At 61.4% G+C, this 15,242-nt stretch overlaps 1 protein-coding gene across 1 annotated transcript in view; it reads right to left on the bottom strand.

Annotated features, from left to right (window-relative positions):
* FBN3 (fibrillin 3) overlaps positions 1-15,242 on the bottom strand; it is a 291,486-nt gene that overhangs the window by 60,967 nt on the left and 215,277 nt on the right. Inside the window, exons 33-37 of the mRNA XM_048831133.2 lie at positions 11,298-11,420; positions 10,192-10,317; positions 8,398-8,520; positions 7,869-7,991; positions 1,974-2,135 (exon numbers count right to left, since the gene is read on the bottom strand). Of these exons, the coding sequence (XP_048687090.1) occupies positions 1,974-2,135; positions 7,869-7,991; positions 8,398-8,520; positions 10,192-10,317; positions 11,298-11,420 (657 nt within the window). The remainder of the gene's footprint in view (positions 1-1,973; positions 2,136-7,868; positions 7,992-8,397; positions 8,521-10,191; positions 10,318-11,297; positions 11,421-15,242) is intronic.

Consider the following 15,242-nt stretch of genomic DNA (forward strand, 5'->3'; position numbering starts at 1 on the left):
GCGCTGTGCGCTCAGTTGCACCAGCTCTACACGGGCGCTGTGCGCTCAGTTACACCAGCTCTACACGGGCCCTGTGCGCTCACTTACACCAGCTCTACACGGGCGCTGTGCGCTCAGTTGCACCAGCTCTACACGGGCGCTGTGCGCTCAGTTACACCAGCTCTACACGGTTGCTGTGCGCTCAGTTACACCAGCTCTACACGGTTGCTGTGCGCTCAGTTACACCAGCTCTACACGGGCCCTGTGCGCTCAGTTGCACCAGCTCTACACGGGCGCTGTGCGCTCAGTTGCACCAGCTCTACACGGTGGCTGTGCGCTCAGTTGCACCAGCTCTACACGGGCCCTGTGCGCTCAGTTGCACCAGCTCTACACGGGCCCTGTGCGCTCAGTTGCACCAGCTCTACACGGTTGCTGTGCGCTCAGTTACACGAGCTCTACACGGGCCCTGTGCGCTCAGTTACACGAGCTCTACACGGGCCCTGTGCGCTCAGTTACACCAGCGCTACACGGGCGCTGTGCGCTCAGTTACACCAGTGCTACACGGGCGCTGTGCGCTCAGTTACACCAGCTCTACACGGGCCCTGTGTGCTCAGTTACACCAGCGCTACACGGGCGCTGTGCACTCAGTTACACCAGCGCTACACGGGCCCTGTGCGCTCAGTTACACCAGCGCTACACGGTGGCTGTGTGCTCAGTTACACCAGCGCTACACGGTGGCTGTGTGCTCAGTTACACCAGCGCTACACGGGCCCTGTGCGCTCAGTTACACGAGCTCTACATGGGCGCTGTGCGCTCAGTTGCACCAGCTCTACAAGGTGCTGCTTGTAGTTTGAGTAACGACTTGGAGAAGCAAGGCCAGGGAGCTCCCACGACTGTTACAGGCTGTAGGAGGAAACTGAGGTGTGTCTGGGGCAGCTCCCCCTTTTATGCTGGAGGATGTACGGGAGACAAAAGAGGGCACTCGGGCCGCCCCGACAGGTACCATCAAAGTTAAAAACTCCACCAGCTGTGCAATGGAGCTTGGCTTGTTTAGCCTGAGCGGACAAAGGCTGAGGGGAGATACGATCGCTCTCAATAAACCGGAGGGATAAACACCAAGAGGTGGCGGAGTTCTCTAAGTTAAGGGCCAACCTTAGCACAAGAACAAATGTCTATAAACTGATCATCAGCAAGTTTGGGCTCGAAGTTCAATGAAGGTTTCTAACCAGCACAGGAGGAACAGCCTTCCATGGGGAATAGGCTTCCCAAACAGCCTACCCTGGCTCAAGACTGAGCCAGATACGTTCATGGAGGAGATGGTCTGAGGGGCCTGCCTACAACATCATGTAGCCCATCCGCGACTGCTACTAGCAAATATCCCCAATGGCTGGTGATGGGACGCTGGAGGGAACGGGCTGTGAGTTACTACAGAGATTCCTTTCCCAGGTGTCTGGCTCGTGGGTCTTGCCCACACGCTCATGGTCCAATTGATCACCACATTTGGTGTCAGGAGAGAATATTCCCCCAGGTCTGATTGGCAGAGATCCTGGTGGTTTTTCGCCTTCCTCTGCAGCCTGGGGCCCGGGTCACTTGGAGATTTGAACTAGAGTAAATGGTGAATTCTCTTTAAATCAAGATTTGAGGACACCAGTTACTCAGCCAGAGTTCTGGGCCTATGACAGCAGTGGGTGGGTGAGGTTCTGTGGCCTGCAAAGTGCCAGAGGTCAGACTAGACGATCATGATGGTCCTGCCTGGTCTAAAAGTCTCTGTCCCACCTGCACTCAGCCCTCAGCTTATCCCACCCTCCCTGATACAGAGCGATGCAACCAGGCCCCACCTGTCCACCTGACCCCACTGCAGGCAGCGATGCAGCCCATACCCCTGCCCCCGATTCCACATGTCCCAGGTCCAACCTGTCCCTGCCCTTTGGAGCACAGCAGAGCACTAACCCCACTGCACGTGAGATTCACCCCAGAGCACTTCTCCTACTCACTTGTGTTGGCTGGAGGGCAGAGCTCACAGGGGTTCCCCCAGGCACGGCCCAGTGAGCAGCAGCAGGAGGCCCGAGTGACGCCCACCCCGATTTCAGCGCTGCACGAGATCCCACCATCCCCGCGGTCCTGAGTGTCTAGGAAACAGTTCCCGACGCGGGTGTCTGCACAGGGAGGGTAGAAAGGAGACAGTGAGCCTTGGGTGAGCAAAGCCCCCCATGCCGCCGCAGCTGGCAGAGAGGGAGGGGCGCAGCAGGCCCTGGCAGCAATGGGGGAAGCCTCTGGCAATGGCCCAGGACCTGCCCCTCCTGATAACAGCAGAGTTCCCCTTGTCTGCCACCATCACCACAGTGCTGCAAAGCTCGCCTGCTTTCCCCAGGCCGCAACTCTGGCCCAGCCCCACAAAGGGACATAGCACCCAGCAAATCGCAGGAACACCCATGCCCCACAATGCTGAGTTAGGCACCCAGGTTCCTGGACAATGCATAGGGAGAGCATTCACAAAAATCCCCCTGGATTCACAAAAGCCAGCCTGCTCGGGAGCCTGCTGAGCTAGCCAGAGGGAGATCCTGATGCCGGGGTTGTGCTAAGCCCTGCTCCTCTCATGGAGTTCGGTAGGTCCCGGCTGCAGGGAGACGCTAGCTCGGCCAGTGAGCCGCAGGCGGGAGCCCTCTCCTGGAGGCTGGTGACTTAGCGCCGACGGGACTGCAGCTGGGAGGGCTGATTCCCGGCACGGCCGAGAGACCTGCGCTGGCTTGGCTCAAGCTAGCGCACTACAAGCGTGGACGCTGCAGCCTGGGGGTGGCTCCGGCTGTCTCCTGAGTCCAGGCTACCCTCAGGCGGCCAGCCCAAGCCATCACCTGTGCCACAATGTCCACGCTGCTGTTTTCAGTGGGCTCGCTCGGGCTGCTCACCCCGTGCTGGGAAGCCCCTCCCAGCTGCAGTGTGGCCGTACCTGTCGTTTCTAGCAAGACAGAGCGAGGTGCCCGCCCAGCCTCACACAGACCAGCCGAGGGAAGTGGGAGGAGGCAGCCCTGGGAGCTGTAGCCCAGTGGCTGATCCCCCAGGCTAGGGAGAGGAGATCTGAGCCGGGGTCCCCCACCTCCCAGTGCGCTGACCACTGAAGTGGTACCGCCCGCAAGTCTCCCGCAATCGTGCCTGTCAAAGTTATTCCACTTTAATTAAATAATCAACTAATTAACGTGAACTGGGCCAGAGAAAGACTCTGTGATGCTGTGTTTAGGGCCCCCGCCTGAGGGGTGGGAGACTCCGTTCAAATCCCTTCTCCCCATGAGGCAGAGGGGGAATTAAACCCAGGTCTGCCCCATCCTAGGTGAGTGCTGTACTCACTGGGCTCAAGGCTGTAAGGGAGATTCCTGCCCCTCCCCCACAATTGGCTCCTGTGGAGTTAGGTGACCCCCGAGTACACCTGCTGGAGCGACCCCATGGGTATGACAGGCACAGGAGCCCTATCCCCCTGGTCCGTGGATTGCGCTGGGGCTTAGAAGGCAGGTAGCACCTAGAGGGAGGCAGCTGTCCGCATGCCCAGAGGCAGGAACAGTGCAAGGTGCGGTCAGGGCAGCTGAGCAGGGTCTGTGGGTCACAGTGCAGGGTGGGTGTCAGGGTCAGGGTCTGTGGGTCACAGCGCAGGGTGGGGTGAGGGCTGGAGTCAGGGAAGCTGAGCAGGGTCTGGGGGTCACAGCATAGGCTTTGTGGGTCACAGTGCAGGGTGAGGGTCGGAATCAGGATCTGTGGGTCATCACTCAGGGTGGGGGTTGCAGTTAGGGTCGGAGCAGATGAGCAGGGTTTCTGGGTCACAGTGCAGAGTGAGGGTCGGAATCAGGATCTGTGGGTCACCACGCAGGGTGGGGGTTAGGGTCAGGGTCAGGGCAGCTGAGCAGGGTCTGTGGGTCACAGCACAGGGTGGGGGTTGCAGTTAGGGTCGGAGTGGGTGAGCAGGGTTTGTGGGTCACAGTGCAGGGGGGTGCGGAATCAGGGTCTGTAGGTCACCACGCAGGGTGGGGGTTGGGGTCAGAGCAGCTGAGCAGGGTCTGTGGGTCACAGCGCAGGCTGGGGATCGGGGTCAGGGTCTGTGGGTCACAGCGCAGGGTCGGGGTCAGGGTCTGTGGGTCATAGCGCAGGGTCAGGGTCAGGGTCTGTGGGTCACAGCGCAGGGTGGGGGTCGGGGTGACTGAGCAGGCTCTGTGGGTCACAGCGCAGGGTCGGGGTCAGGGTCTGTGGGTCACAGCGCAGGGTGGGGGTTGGGGTCAGGGTCTGTGGGTCACAGTGCAGGGTCAGGGTCAGGGTTTGTGGGTCACAGTGCAGGGTAGGGGTAGGGGTGGCTGAGCAGGGTCTGTGGGTCACAGCGCAGGGTCGGGGTTGGGGTCAGGGTCTGTGGGTCACAGTGCAGGGTGGGGGTCGGGGCGGCTGAGCAGGGTCTGTGGGTCACAGCGCAGGGTCGGGGTCAGGGTCTGTGGGTCACAGCGCAGGGTGGGGGTTGGGGTCAGGGTCTGTGGGTCACAGTGCAGGGTGGGGGTCGGGGCGGCTGAGCAGGGTCTGTGGGTCACAGCGCAGGGTCGGGGTCAGGGTCTGTGGGTCACAGCGCAGGGTGGGGGTTGGGGTCAGGGTCTGTGGGTCACAGTGCAGGGTGGGGGTCGGGGCGGCTGAGCAGGGTCTGTGGGTCACAGCGCAGGGTCGGGGTCAGGGTCTGTGGGTCACAGCGCAGGGTGGGGGTTGGGGTCAGGGTCTGTGGGTCACAGTGCAGGGTCAGGGTCAGGGTTTGTGGGTCACAGTGCAGGGTAGGGGTCGGGGCGGCTGAGCAGGGTCTGTGGGTCACAGCGTAGGGTCGGGGTCAGGGTCTGTGGGTCACAGTGCAGGGTAGGGGTAGGGGCGGCTGAGCAGGGTCTGTGGGTCACAGCGCAGGGTCAGGGTTGGGGTCAGGGTCTGTGGGTCACAGTGCAGGGTGGGGGTCGGGGCGCCTGAGCAGGGTCTGTGGGTCACAGTGCAGGGTTGGGGTCAGGGTCTGTGGGTCACAGTGCAGGGTGGGGGTCGGGGCGCCTGAGTAGGGTCTGTGGGTCACAGTACAGGGTGGGGGTCGGGGCGGCTGAGCAGGGTCTGTGGGTCACAGTGCAGGGTGGGGATCGGGGCTGCTGAGTAGGGTTTGTGGGTCACAGCGCAGGGTTGGGGTCAGGGTCTGTGGGTCACAGTGCAGGGTCAGGGTCAGGGTCTGTGGCTCACAGCGCAGGGTGGGGGTCGGGACAGCTGAGCAGGCTCTGTGGGTCTCAGTGCAGGGTCGGGGTCAGGGTCTGTGGGTCACAGTGCAGCGTGGGGGTCGGGGTCAGGGCCTGTGGGTCACAGTGCAGGGTCAGGGTCAGGGTCTGTGGGTCACAGCGCAGGGTGGGGGTCGGGGCGGCTGAGCAGGGTCTGTGGGTCACAGTGCAGGGTCGGGGTCAGGGTCTGTGGGTCACAGTGCAGGGTGGGGGTCGGGGCGGCTGAGCAGGGTCTGTGGGTCACAGTGCAGGGTCGGGGTCAGGGTCTGTGGGTCACAGTGCAGGGTGGGGGTCGGGGCGGCTGAGCAGGGTCTGTGGGTCACAGTGCAGGGTCGGGGTCAGGGTCTGTGGGTCACAGTGCAGGGTGGGGGTCGGGGCGGCTGAGCAGGGTCTGTGGGTCACAGTGCAGCGTTGAGGTCAGGGTCTGTGGGTCACAGCGCAGGGTGCGAGTCGGGGTGGCTGAGCAGGGTCTGTGGGTCACAGTGCAGGGTCGGGGTCAGGGTCTGTGGGTCACAGCGCAGGGTGTGGGTTGGGGTCAGGGTCTGTGGGTCACAGTACAGGGTCGGGGTCAGGGTCTGTGGGTCACAGTGCAGGGTGGGGGTCGGGGTGGCTGAGCAGGGTCTGTGGGTCACAGCGCAGGGTGGGGGTCGGGGTGGCTGAGCAGGGTCTGTGGGTCACAGCGCAGGGTGGGGGTTGGGGTCAGGGTCTGTGGGTCACAGCGCAGGGTCGGGGTCAGGGTCTGTGTGTCACAGTGCAGGGTGGGGGTCGGGGTGGCTGAGCAGGGTCTGTGGGTCACAGTGCAGGGTCGGGGTCAGGGTCCGTGGGTCACAGTGCAGGGTGGGGGTCGGGGCGGCTGAGCAGGGTCTGTGGGCCACAGCACAGTGTGGGGGTTGGGGTCAAGGTCTGTGGGTCACAGCGCAGGGTCGGGGTCGGGGTCAGGGTCTGTGGGTCACAGCGCAGTGTGGGGGTCGGGGTCAGGGTCTGTGGGTCACAGTGCAGGGTGGGGTTTGGGGTCAGGGTCTGTGGGTCACAGTGCAGGGTGGGGGTAGGGGCGGCTGAGCAGGTTCTGTGGGTCACAGCGCAGGGTGGGGGTTGGGGTCAGGGTTTGTGGGTCACAGCGCAGGGTCGGGGTCAGGGTCTGTGGGTCACAGTGCAGGGTGGGGGTCGGGGTGGATAAGCAGTGTCTGTGGGTCACAGCGCAGGGTGGTGGTTGGGGTCAGGGTTTGTGGGTCACAGTGCAGGGTGGGGGTCGGGGTGGCTGAGCAGGGTCTGTGGGTCACAGCGCAGTGTGGGGGTCGGGGTCAGGGTCTGTGGGTCACAGTGCAGGGTCGGGGTCAGGGTCTGTGGGTCACAGCGCAGTGTGGGGGTCGGGGTCAGGGTCTCTGGGTCACAGTGCAGGGTGGGGGTCAGGGTCTGTGGGTCACAGCGCAGTGTGGGGGTCGGGGTCAGGGTCTGTGGGTCACAGTGCAGGGTGGGGGTCGGGGTGGCTAAGCAGGGTCTGTGGGTCACAGTGCAGGGTCGGGGTCAGGGTCTGTGGGTCACAGTGTAGGGTGGGGGTCGGGGTCAGGGTTTGTGGGTCACAGCGCAGGGTGGGGGTCAGGGTCTGTGGGTCACAGCGCAGTGTGGGGGTCGGGGTCAGGGTCTGTGGGTCACAGCGCAGGGTGGGGGTCAGAGTCTGTGGGTCACAGTGCAGGGTGGGGGTCGGGGTCAGGGTTTGTGGGTCACAGCGCAGTGTGGGGGTCGGGGTCAGGGTCTGTGGGTCACAGCGCAGGGTGGGGCTCAGGGTCTGTGGGTCACAGCGCAGTGTGGGGGTCGGGGTCAGGGTCTGTGGGTCACAGCGCAGGGTGGGGCTCAGGGTCTGTGGGTCACAGCGCAGGGTGGGGGTCGGGGTCAGGGTCTGTGGGTCACAGCGCAGGGTGGGGGTCAGGGTCTGTGGGTCACATTCACAGGCTCAGATCTTAAAGTGCAACAGATGCTGAGACAGGTGGCCTGGGGGAAACTCCCTCTGATTGGCTGCCTTCCCCACTGCCCTGCCTCCTGAGTCAGAGCAGCCAATCAGGGCTACCGAAAGAGGCAGGTGGTGCGCTCCCTGCATTCCCAGGGCCGACAGGAGGGGTGGGGGAAGAGGGAGCAGAAAGAGCCGAGCAACTCGAGGTGGCTCTTCTGGCCCCTCACCCACCCTCCTGTGAACAGTGGGGATCCCCCACCCCTGCCCCCACACCCACCATGTGTGTCCCTGACCAGGGCTGTGAGGACCCGGATGTGAGCAGACGGTGCTGGGGGCTGTGGAGGGAGCCAGCTATCAAGAAAAGGACATTGAGTTAACCTGTGGAACTCGCTGCCTCTAGTCTCCTGGAGGCCAAGGTCTGACTAGGACTGAAAGCAGGATTAGCACTTTGCCTGGAGAACGACCCCCCCAGTTACATGGGACGAGACAGAAACCTCAAGGGCATGAGCCACCCACGAGAGTCTGGGGCCAGAGAGAAACACCCCTCTAGGCAGGTTCTGCAGCTCTCCTGTCTCCACCAGTGAATGGGGCTGAGTGAACCCTGGAAAGGCTGGTTCACCCTGGGAGTGGGGACGGGGGAGGCCCTGGCGGGGCTGCTCTCTGCTGGAAGCTGCACTCACCCACGCAGCCCACTCCTGTGGGGTTCAGCTCGAAGTCCTGGGGGCAGTTGCACAGATAGCTGCCCGGGGTGTTGACGCACAGACCGTTGATGCAGTTCACGGGGTCCGCGCACTCGTTGACGTCTGCAGGGACGGGGACGGGTCAGTATCAGGAGCAATCACCCATCACCAGGGAAACCTCAGCGATGGCCCCGGTTGGGAGGCAGAGCATTCTCACGCCCCAGGAGACGACAGACCACCCCTCCCCGCCCCGCCCTCTGCCAGGGCTCAGGCCTCAGGATCAGCTGAGCAACAGGCGGTCTACTGAGGCCGCTGCAGGGTCATGGGCACCTGGCCCTGGTTCGGCCGAGCCCTGCCCAGGGCAAACATGGAGCCCGCAGGGCCTGTCGCTCAGCTCCCGGGTGCCAGGCTCCCCTCCAGGGCTGGGACCAGTTCCTCCCCTGCAGGTGACCCCAGGACACTGACCAGGGAGGGTCTCAGAGAACTGGTCCCCAGGGGACCCCCTGCCCCAGGCGCTAGTCCCAGCTACCTGTGCAGTTGCCTCCGCTCCTGTCGAGCTCATAGCCGTCATCACAGGCGCAGCGGAACATCCCAGGCAGGTTCTGGCAGCTCCCGAAGACGCAGATGTTCTGGAAGGTGCATTCATCGATGTCTGCCAGGGAGACAGAGCTGGGCACGTCAGAGCTAGCTGGGCTCTGGGGCCAGCGGAGCAGCTTCCCCACGACCCAACACGTGACAGCAACAACAGGCCAGGCCGGATTCCTGCCAGCCAGGATCGACTAGCCGTTCCCCCAGGGAGCTCTCCGTGGGAGGGGAAGGGCCGGGCGCCTGCCCCGGGGGATCTCTGTGGGAGGGGAAGGGCCGGGCGCCTGCCCCGGGGGATCTCCGTGGGAGGGGAAGGGCCGGGCGCCTGCCCCGGGGGATCTCCGTGGGAGGGGAAGGGCCGGGCGTCTGCCCCGGGGGATCACCGTGGGAGGGGAAGGGCCGGGCGTCTGCCCCGGGGGATCTCCGTGGGAGGGGAAGGGCCGGGCGCCTGCCCCGGGGGATCTCCGTGGGAGGGGAAGGGCCGGGCGCCTGCCCCGGGGGATCTCCGTGGGAGGGGAAGGGCCGGGCGCCTGCCCCGGGGGATCTCCGTGGGAGGGGAAGGGCCGGGCGCCTGCCCCGGGGGATCTCCGTGGGAGGGGAAGGGCCGGGCGCCTGCCCCGGGGGATCTCCGTGGGAGGGGAAGGGCCGGGCGCCTGCCCCGGGGGATCACCGTGGGAGGGGAAGGGCCGGGCGTCTGCCCCGGGGGATCTCCGTGGGAGGGGAAGGGCCGGGCGCCTGCCCCGGGGGATCTCCGTGGGAGGGGAAGGGCCGGGCGCCTGCCCCGGGGGATCTCCGTGGGAGGGGAAGGGCCGGGCGCCTGCCCCGGGGGATCTCCGTGGGAGGGGAAGGGCCGGGCGCCTGCCCCGGGGGATCTCCGTGGGAGGGGAAGGGCCGGGCGCCTGCCCCGGGGGATCTCCGTGGGAGGGGAAGGGCCGGGCGCCTGCCCCGGGGGATCTCCGTGGGAGGGGAAGGGCCGGGCGCCTGCCCCGGGGGATCACCGTGGGAGGGGAAGGGCCGGGCGTCTGCCCCGGGGGATCTCCGTGGGAGGGGAAGGGCCGGGCGCCTGCCCCGGGGGATCTCCGTGGGAGGGGAAGGGCCGGGCGCCTGCCCCGGGGGATCTCCGTGGGAGGGGAAGGGCCGGGCGCCTGCCCCGGGGGATCTCCGTGGGAGGGGAAGGGCCGGGCGCCTGCCCCGGGGGATCTCCGTGGGAGGGGAAGGGCCGGGCGCCTGCCCCGGGGGATCTCCGTGGGAGGGGAAGGGCCGGGCGCCTGCCCCGGGGGATCTCCGTGGGAGGGGAAGGGCCGGGCGCCTGCCCCGGGGGATCTCTGTGGGAGGGGAAGGGCCGGGGAGGGCCAGGCTCACCGAGGAGCTGCTAAGCAGCAGCAGAGGAGCAGGCAGCCAGAGCAGTGCAGTGGTCCGAGGTCTGCAGCCCAGCTGCAGCCAAGGGTGCTGTGGGGGTGGCTGGGCGTGATGTCTGAGCAGCCAGGCCACACTCACAGGCAGGAATTTGGGTGGCTCCTCGCACTCCCTGGAAAGAGGCCTCGGCCTTCCTGAGCCCACTACACCAGACGCCAGCTCCCTGGGTCCTCAGCTGCCTGGCTGGAGCCGGTGACTGGAGCGTTGGTGTGCTCCCTGGGGTGGCAGCAGGGCCAGGGCCCTGCACTGGGCAGCAGCATGGCGTGAAGGACCTGGCTGTGCTGGGGCAGCGTAGAAAAGCTGGGCAGTGCCGTGCTCTTACCCTGGCAGGCCCTGCTGTCCTCCGTGGGGTTGAAGCCCATCTCGCACTCGCAGCGGTAGCCCCCGGGCGCGTTCAGGCACTGCCCGTTCTCACACAGGTTCACGTTGTCCGCACACTCGTCCACGTCTGCAGGAGAGGTCACCAGCACGTCAACGCATCAGTGGGAAGAAGGCCGGAGCCTCCACCCCACCCAGGGAAACTCCCAGGAGCCGCCACAATCTTGTGCCCCCTCCCCCCAGCTCATGGGCAGCTGGAGGAGGCTCCACAGGAGAGGAAAGGAAGCTAGGTACTGTTGGGGGGTTCCCAAAAGCACCTGCAGGAGATGCATGCTTTCGGGAGCGCTCCCTGACCTAGAGCAGGTTACCCATCCCCCACAGGCACGAAGGCAGGAGACCTCACAGCTCGTGATGGGACAGCTCTCGGTATGCCCTTGGCATGGGGAGCTGGCCAGAGTGCTCCCACCGTTAACGGGTGGATGGAGATGGGGGGATCCCATGGGTAACCGAGTGGGTGGGGTGTGGGGGAATTCCATGAGTAACCGAGCGGGTGGGGGGATCCCATGGGTAACCAAGCATGTGGGGATGGGAGGATCCCAAGAGCAAACCAGCAGATGGGGATGGGGGTATCCCATGTGTAACTCAATGGGTGGGGGTGGGGGGATCCCATGGGTACCCGGCCTGGTGGGGATGGGGGGATCCCATGGGTGACCCAGTGGGTAGGGATGGGGGGATCCCATGGATACCCAAGCAGGTGGGGATGGGTGGATCCCATGGGTAACCCAGTGGGTGGGGATGGGGGGATCCCATGAGTAACTGAGTGGGTGGGGATGGGAGGATCCCAAGAATAAACCAGCAGATGGGGATGGGGGGATCCCATGGGTAACTGAACAGGATGGGTGCGGTTTGGGGAATATCTGGCTGTCAGTCAGGGTTTGCATCCCAGAGGATGGGGGCTGGTGGGGGAGGGTAGGGTCTCTCTACCCTGTCTCTGCATCCCCCACAGTAGCCGGGGAGCGATCAGTTGCTCCCCACAGCTGGGGTAGACTGGAGCAGTCCTAGGTGGGCGTCAGGCCCCTTTCTCTGCCTCAGCGTCCGGACACCCTGTACCTGAGCAGGAGAAGCCGTCGCCGGAGAAGCCCTCTCGGCAGGCGCAGCGGTAGGAGCCGGGTGTGTTCACGCAATTGGCGTTTAGGTTGCACTTGTGCTCTTCAGTGGCACATTCGTCCAGGTCTGTGGGGAGAAGCCCAGTGAGAGGATTGCTTGTCTCCGGGTCTGAGCCTGGGGACAGCACAGGGCTACAGGCTGGGGTCTGAGTGCCTGGGCTGGGCTTCCGCCTCCTGGCTCTCCGTCCCCCACTGGTGAACACGGGGACACCCAGACGGACAGCATAGCTCCACACACCTATACGCTGCCTGTGAGACGCACACACACGCTGCCTGAGACGCTGACACGTGTATACAGACACACACACTGCCTGTGAGCCACCCTGACACACACACTGCCTGTGAGCCACCCACCCTGACACACACACACTGCCTGTGAGCCACCCACCCTGACACACACACTGCCTGTGAGCCACCCTGACACACACACTGCCTGTGAGCCAGCCACCCTGACACACACTGCCCATGACACACACACACACACACACTGCCTGAGACGCTGACACGTGTATTCAGACACACACACTGCCTGTGAGCCACCCACCCTGACACACACACTGCCTGTGAGCCACCCTGACACACACACACTGCCTGTGAGCCACCCACCCTGACACACACACACTGCCTGTGAGCCACCCTGACACACACACTGCCTGTGAGCCACCCACTCTGACACACACACTGCCTGTGAGCCACCCTGACACACACACTGCCCATGACACACACACACACTGCCCGTGAGCCACACACATACAGACACACACACACTGCCTGAGACATTGACACATATGTACACACATTGCCAATATCAACACTGTGACGTTGTATTCTATATGATTTTATGAACAATGCTAATGAGTGTGAATATAATGTAACTGGAATATGCTTCATGCAAAAGGTTTCTTGTAAGGTACCATTACAAAGCATATAATCTACTGAGCGTGGTCATCCTATTTGTATAAATGTATCACTCTTGTATCTGAAACTAGAAATATAAAATATAACTCTGAGGTCCTATTGTAGTTATGCAAAGTGTGGGTCATTAATGGTGGTTTGGAATCTTGATGGCTCCCATCAACCAGGACAATTGACTATGGCTCTGTTTGCTTGCAGGCCTTCCTGTGAGCATAGGTGCCAACTTCTCCTGGCGCTGGTGATTGCTTGCGCCCCCCCCCACCCCTAGCCCGCTACGACTCCACCCCTGCCCCACCCCTTCCTACCCCTGCCCCACCCCCATTCCAACCTCTTCCCCAAATCCCCACCCCGGCCCTGCCTCTTCCCCGCCTCCTCTCCTGGGTGCGCCACGTTCCCACTCCTCCCCGCTCCCTTCCACAGCTTGTTATGCCACGTGACAGCTGTTTCGCAATGGCAAGCACTGGGAGGAGAAGCGGGGATGACGTGCTCAGGGGAGGAGGTGGAGGCGGAGGTGAGCTGGGGCTGGGGGGGGCGGGGTGCTTAGCTTCTGGTGGGTGCAGAGCACCCACCAATTTTTCCCTGTGGGTGCTCCAGCCCCGGAACACTTATAGAGTCAGTACCTATGCCTGTGAGTCAGGCTGGGAGGAATGAGGGCTTGAAATCTTATAGTGACATGTCACCATGTCATCTGAACTGGAATCCATCTTTAGCCTGGTGCTTTTCCATTTAAAAGGAGGGGTGGGAACCCAGAGAGGGACAAAGAATTCCTGCCTTATGCAAAAGCTATATAAGGGGGTAGAACAGAACAAAGGCGGCTGCAATCATGAGAAATCCCCTAGCTACCACCTGAGCTGGAACAAGGGCTGTACTGGGGAAAGAACTGTGCCCAGACTAGGATGGTGTCCAGTCTGTGATAGAAGCTTACTGAAACATCTGAGGGTGATGTTTTGTCTGTATTCAGTTTTCTTACTGTATTAGGCATAGACTTGCGTGTTTTATTTTATTTTGCTTGGTAATTCACTTTGTTCTGTCTGTTATTACTTGGAACCACTTAAATCCTACTTCTGTAGTTAATAGAATCACTTTTTACTTATTAATTAACCCAGAGTATGTATTAATACCTGGGGGGGGGGGCAAACAGCTGTGCATATCATAGAATCATAGAATCATAGAATATCAGGGTTGGAAGGGACCTCAGGAGGTCATCTAGTCCAACACCCTGCTCAAAGCAGGACCAATCCCCAACTAAATCATCCCAGCCAGGGCTTTGTCAAGCCTGACCTTAAAAACTTCTAAGGAAGGAGATTCCACCACCTCCCTAGGTAACGCATTCCAGTGTTTCACCACCCTCCTAGTGAAAAAGTTTTTCCTAATATCCAACCTAAACCTCCCCCACTGCAACTTGAGACCATTACTCCTTGTCCTGTCCTCTTCTACCACTGAGAATAGTCTAGAACCATCCTCTCTGGAACCACCTCTCAGGTAGTTGAAAGCAGCTATCAAATCCCCCCTCATTCTTCTCTTCTGCAGACTAAACAATCCCAGTTTCCTCAGCCTCTCCTCATAAGTCATGTGTTCCAGACCTCTAATCATTTTTGTTGCCCTTCGCTGGACTCTTTCTAATTTATCCACATCCTTCTTGGAGTGTGGGGCCCAAAACTGGACACAGTACTCCAGATGAGGCCTCACCAATGTCGAATAGAGGGAGACGATCACATCCCTCGATCTGCTCGCTATGCCCCTACTTATACATCCCAAAATGCCATTGGCCTTCTTTGCAACAAGGGCACACTGCTGACTCATATCCAGCTTCTCGTCCACTGTCACCCCTAGGTCCTTTTCCGCAGAACTGCTGCCTAGCCATTCGGTCCCTAGTCTGTAGCTGTGCATTGGGTTCTTCCGTCCTAAGTGCAGGACCCTGCACTTATCCTTATTGAACCTCATCAGATTTCTTTTGGCCCAATCCTCCAATTTGTCTAGGTCCCTCTGTATCCTATACCTGCCATCCAGCGTATCTACCACTCCTCCCAGTTTAGTATCATCCGCAAATTTGCTGAGAGTGCAATCCACACCATCCTCCAGATCATTTATGAAGATATTGAACAAAACCGGCCCCAGGACCGACCCCTGGGGTACTCCACTTGATACCGGCTGCCAACTAGACATGGAGCCATTGATCACTACCCGTTGAGCCCGACAATCTAGCCAGCTTTCTACCCACCTTATAGTGCATTCATCCAGCCCATACTTCTTTAACTTGCTGACAAGAATACTGTGGGAGACCGTGTCAAAAGCTTTGCTAAAGTCAAGAAACAATACATCCACTGCTTTCCCTTCATCCACAGAACCAGTAATCTCATCATAGAAGGTGATTAGATTAGTCAGGCATGACCTTCCCTTGGTGAATCCATGCTGACTGTTCCTGATCACTTTCCTCTCATGTAAGTGCTTCAGGATTGATTCTTTGAGGACCTGCTCCATGATTTTTCCGGGGACTGAGGTGAGGCTGACTGGCCTGTAGTTCCCAGGATCCTCCTTCTTCCCTTTTTTAAAGATTGGCACTACATTAGCCTTCTCTCTATCAGTGTTATAGAGGGTGTTATAGAGGGTGAACAATTCATGAGTTTACCCTGTATAAGATTCATACAGGCTAAAATGGATTTATTTGGGGTTTGGACCCCATTGGGAGCTGGGCATCTGAGTGTTAGAGACAGGAACACTTCTTAAGCTGTTTTCAGTTTAGCCTGCAGCTGCTGGGGGACGTGGCTCTGGCCTGGGTCTGGGTTTGTAACAGGCTAGCACATCTGGCTCAAACTGGCAAGGTCCCGGAGTCCCAAGCTGGCAGGGAAAACGGGTTAGAAGTCGTCCCGGCACATCAGTTGGCAGTTCCCAAGGGGTTTTCTGTGATCCAACCCGTCACAAACACAATGCCCTGTTGGCCCCTGGGGCACTGTGTGTGCACAGCTGACCCCAG

This window comes from Caretta caretta, chromosome 25 (genome assembly GCF_965140235.1).
Source record: "Caretta caretta isolate rCarCar2 chromosome 25, rCarCar1.hap1, whole genome shotgun sequence".
NCBI lineage: Eukaryota > Metazoa > Chordata > Testudines > Cheloniidae > Caretta > Caretta caretta.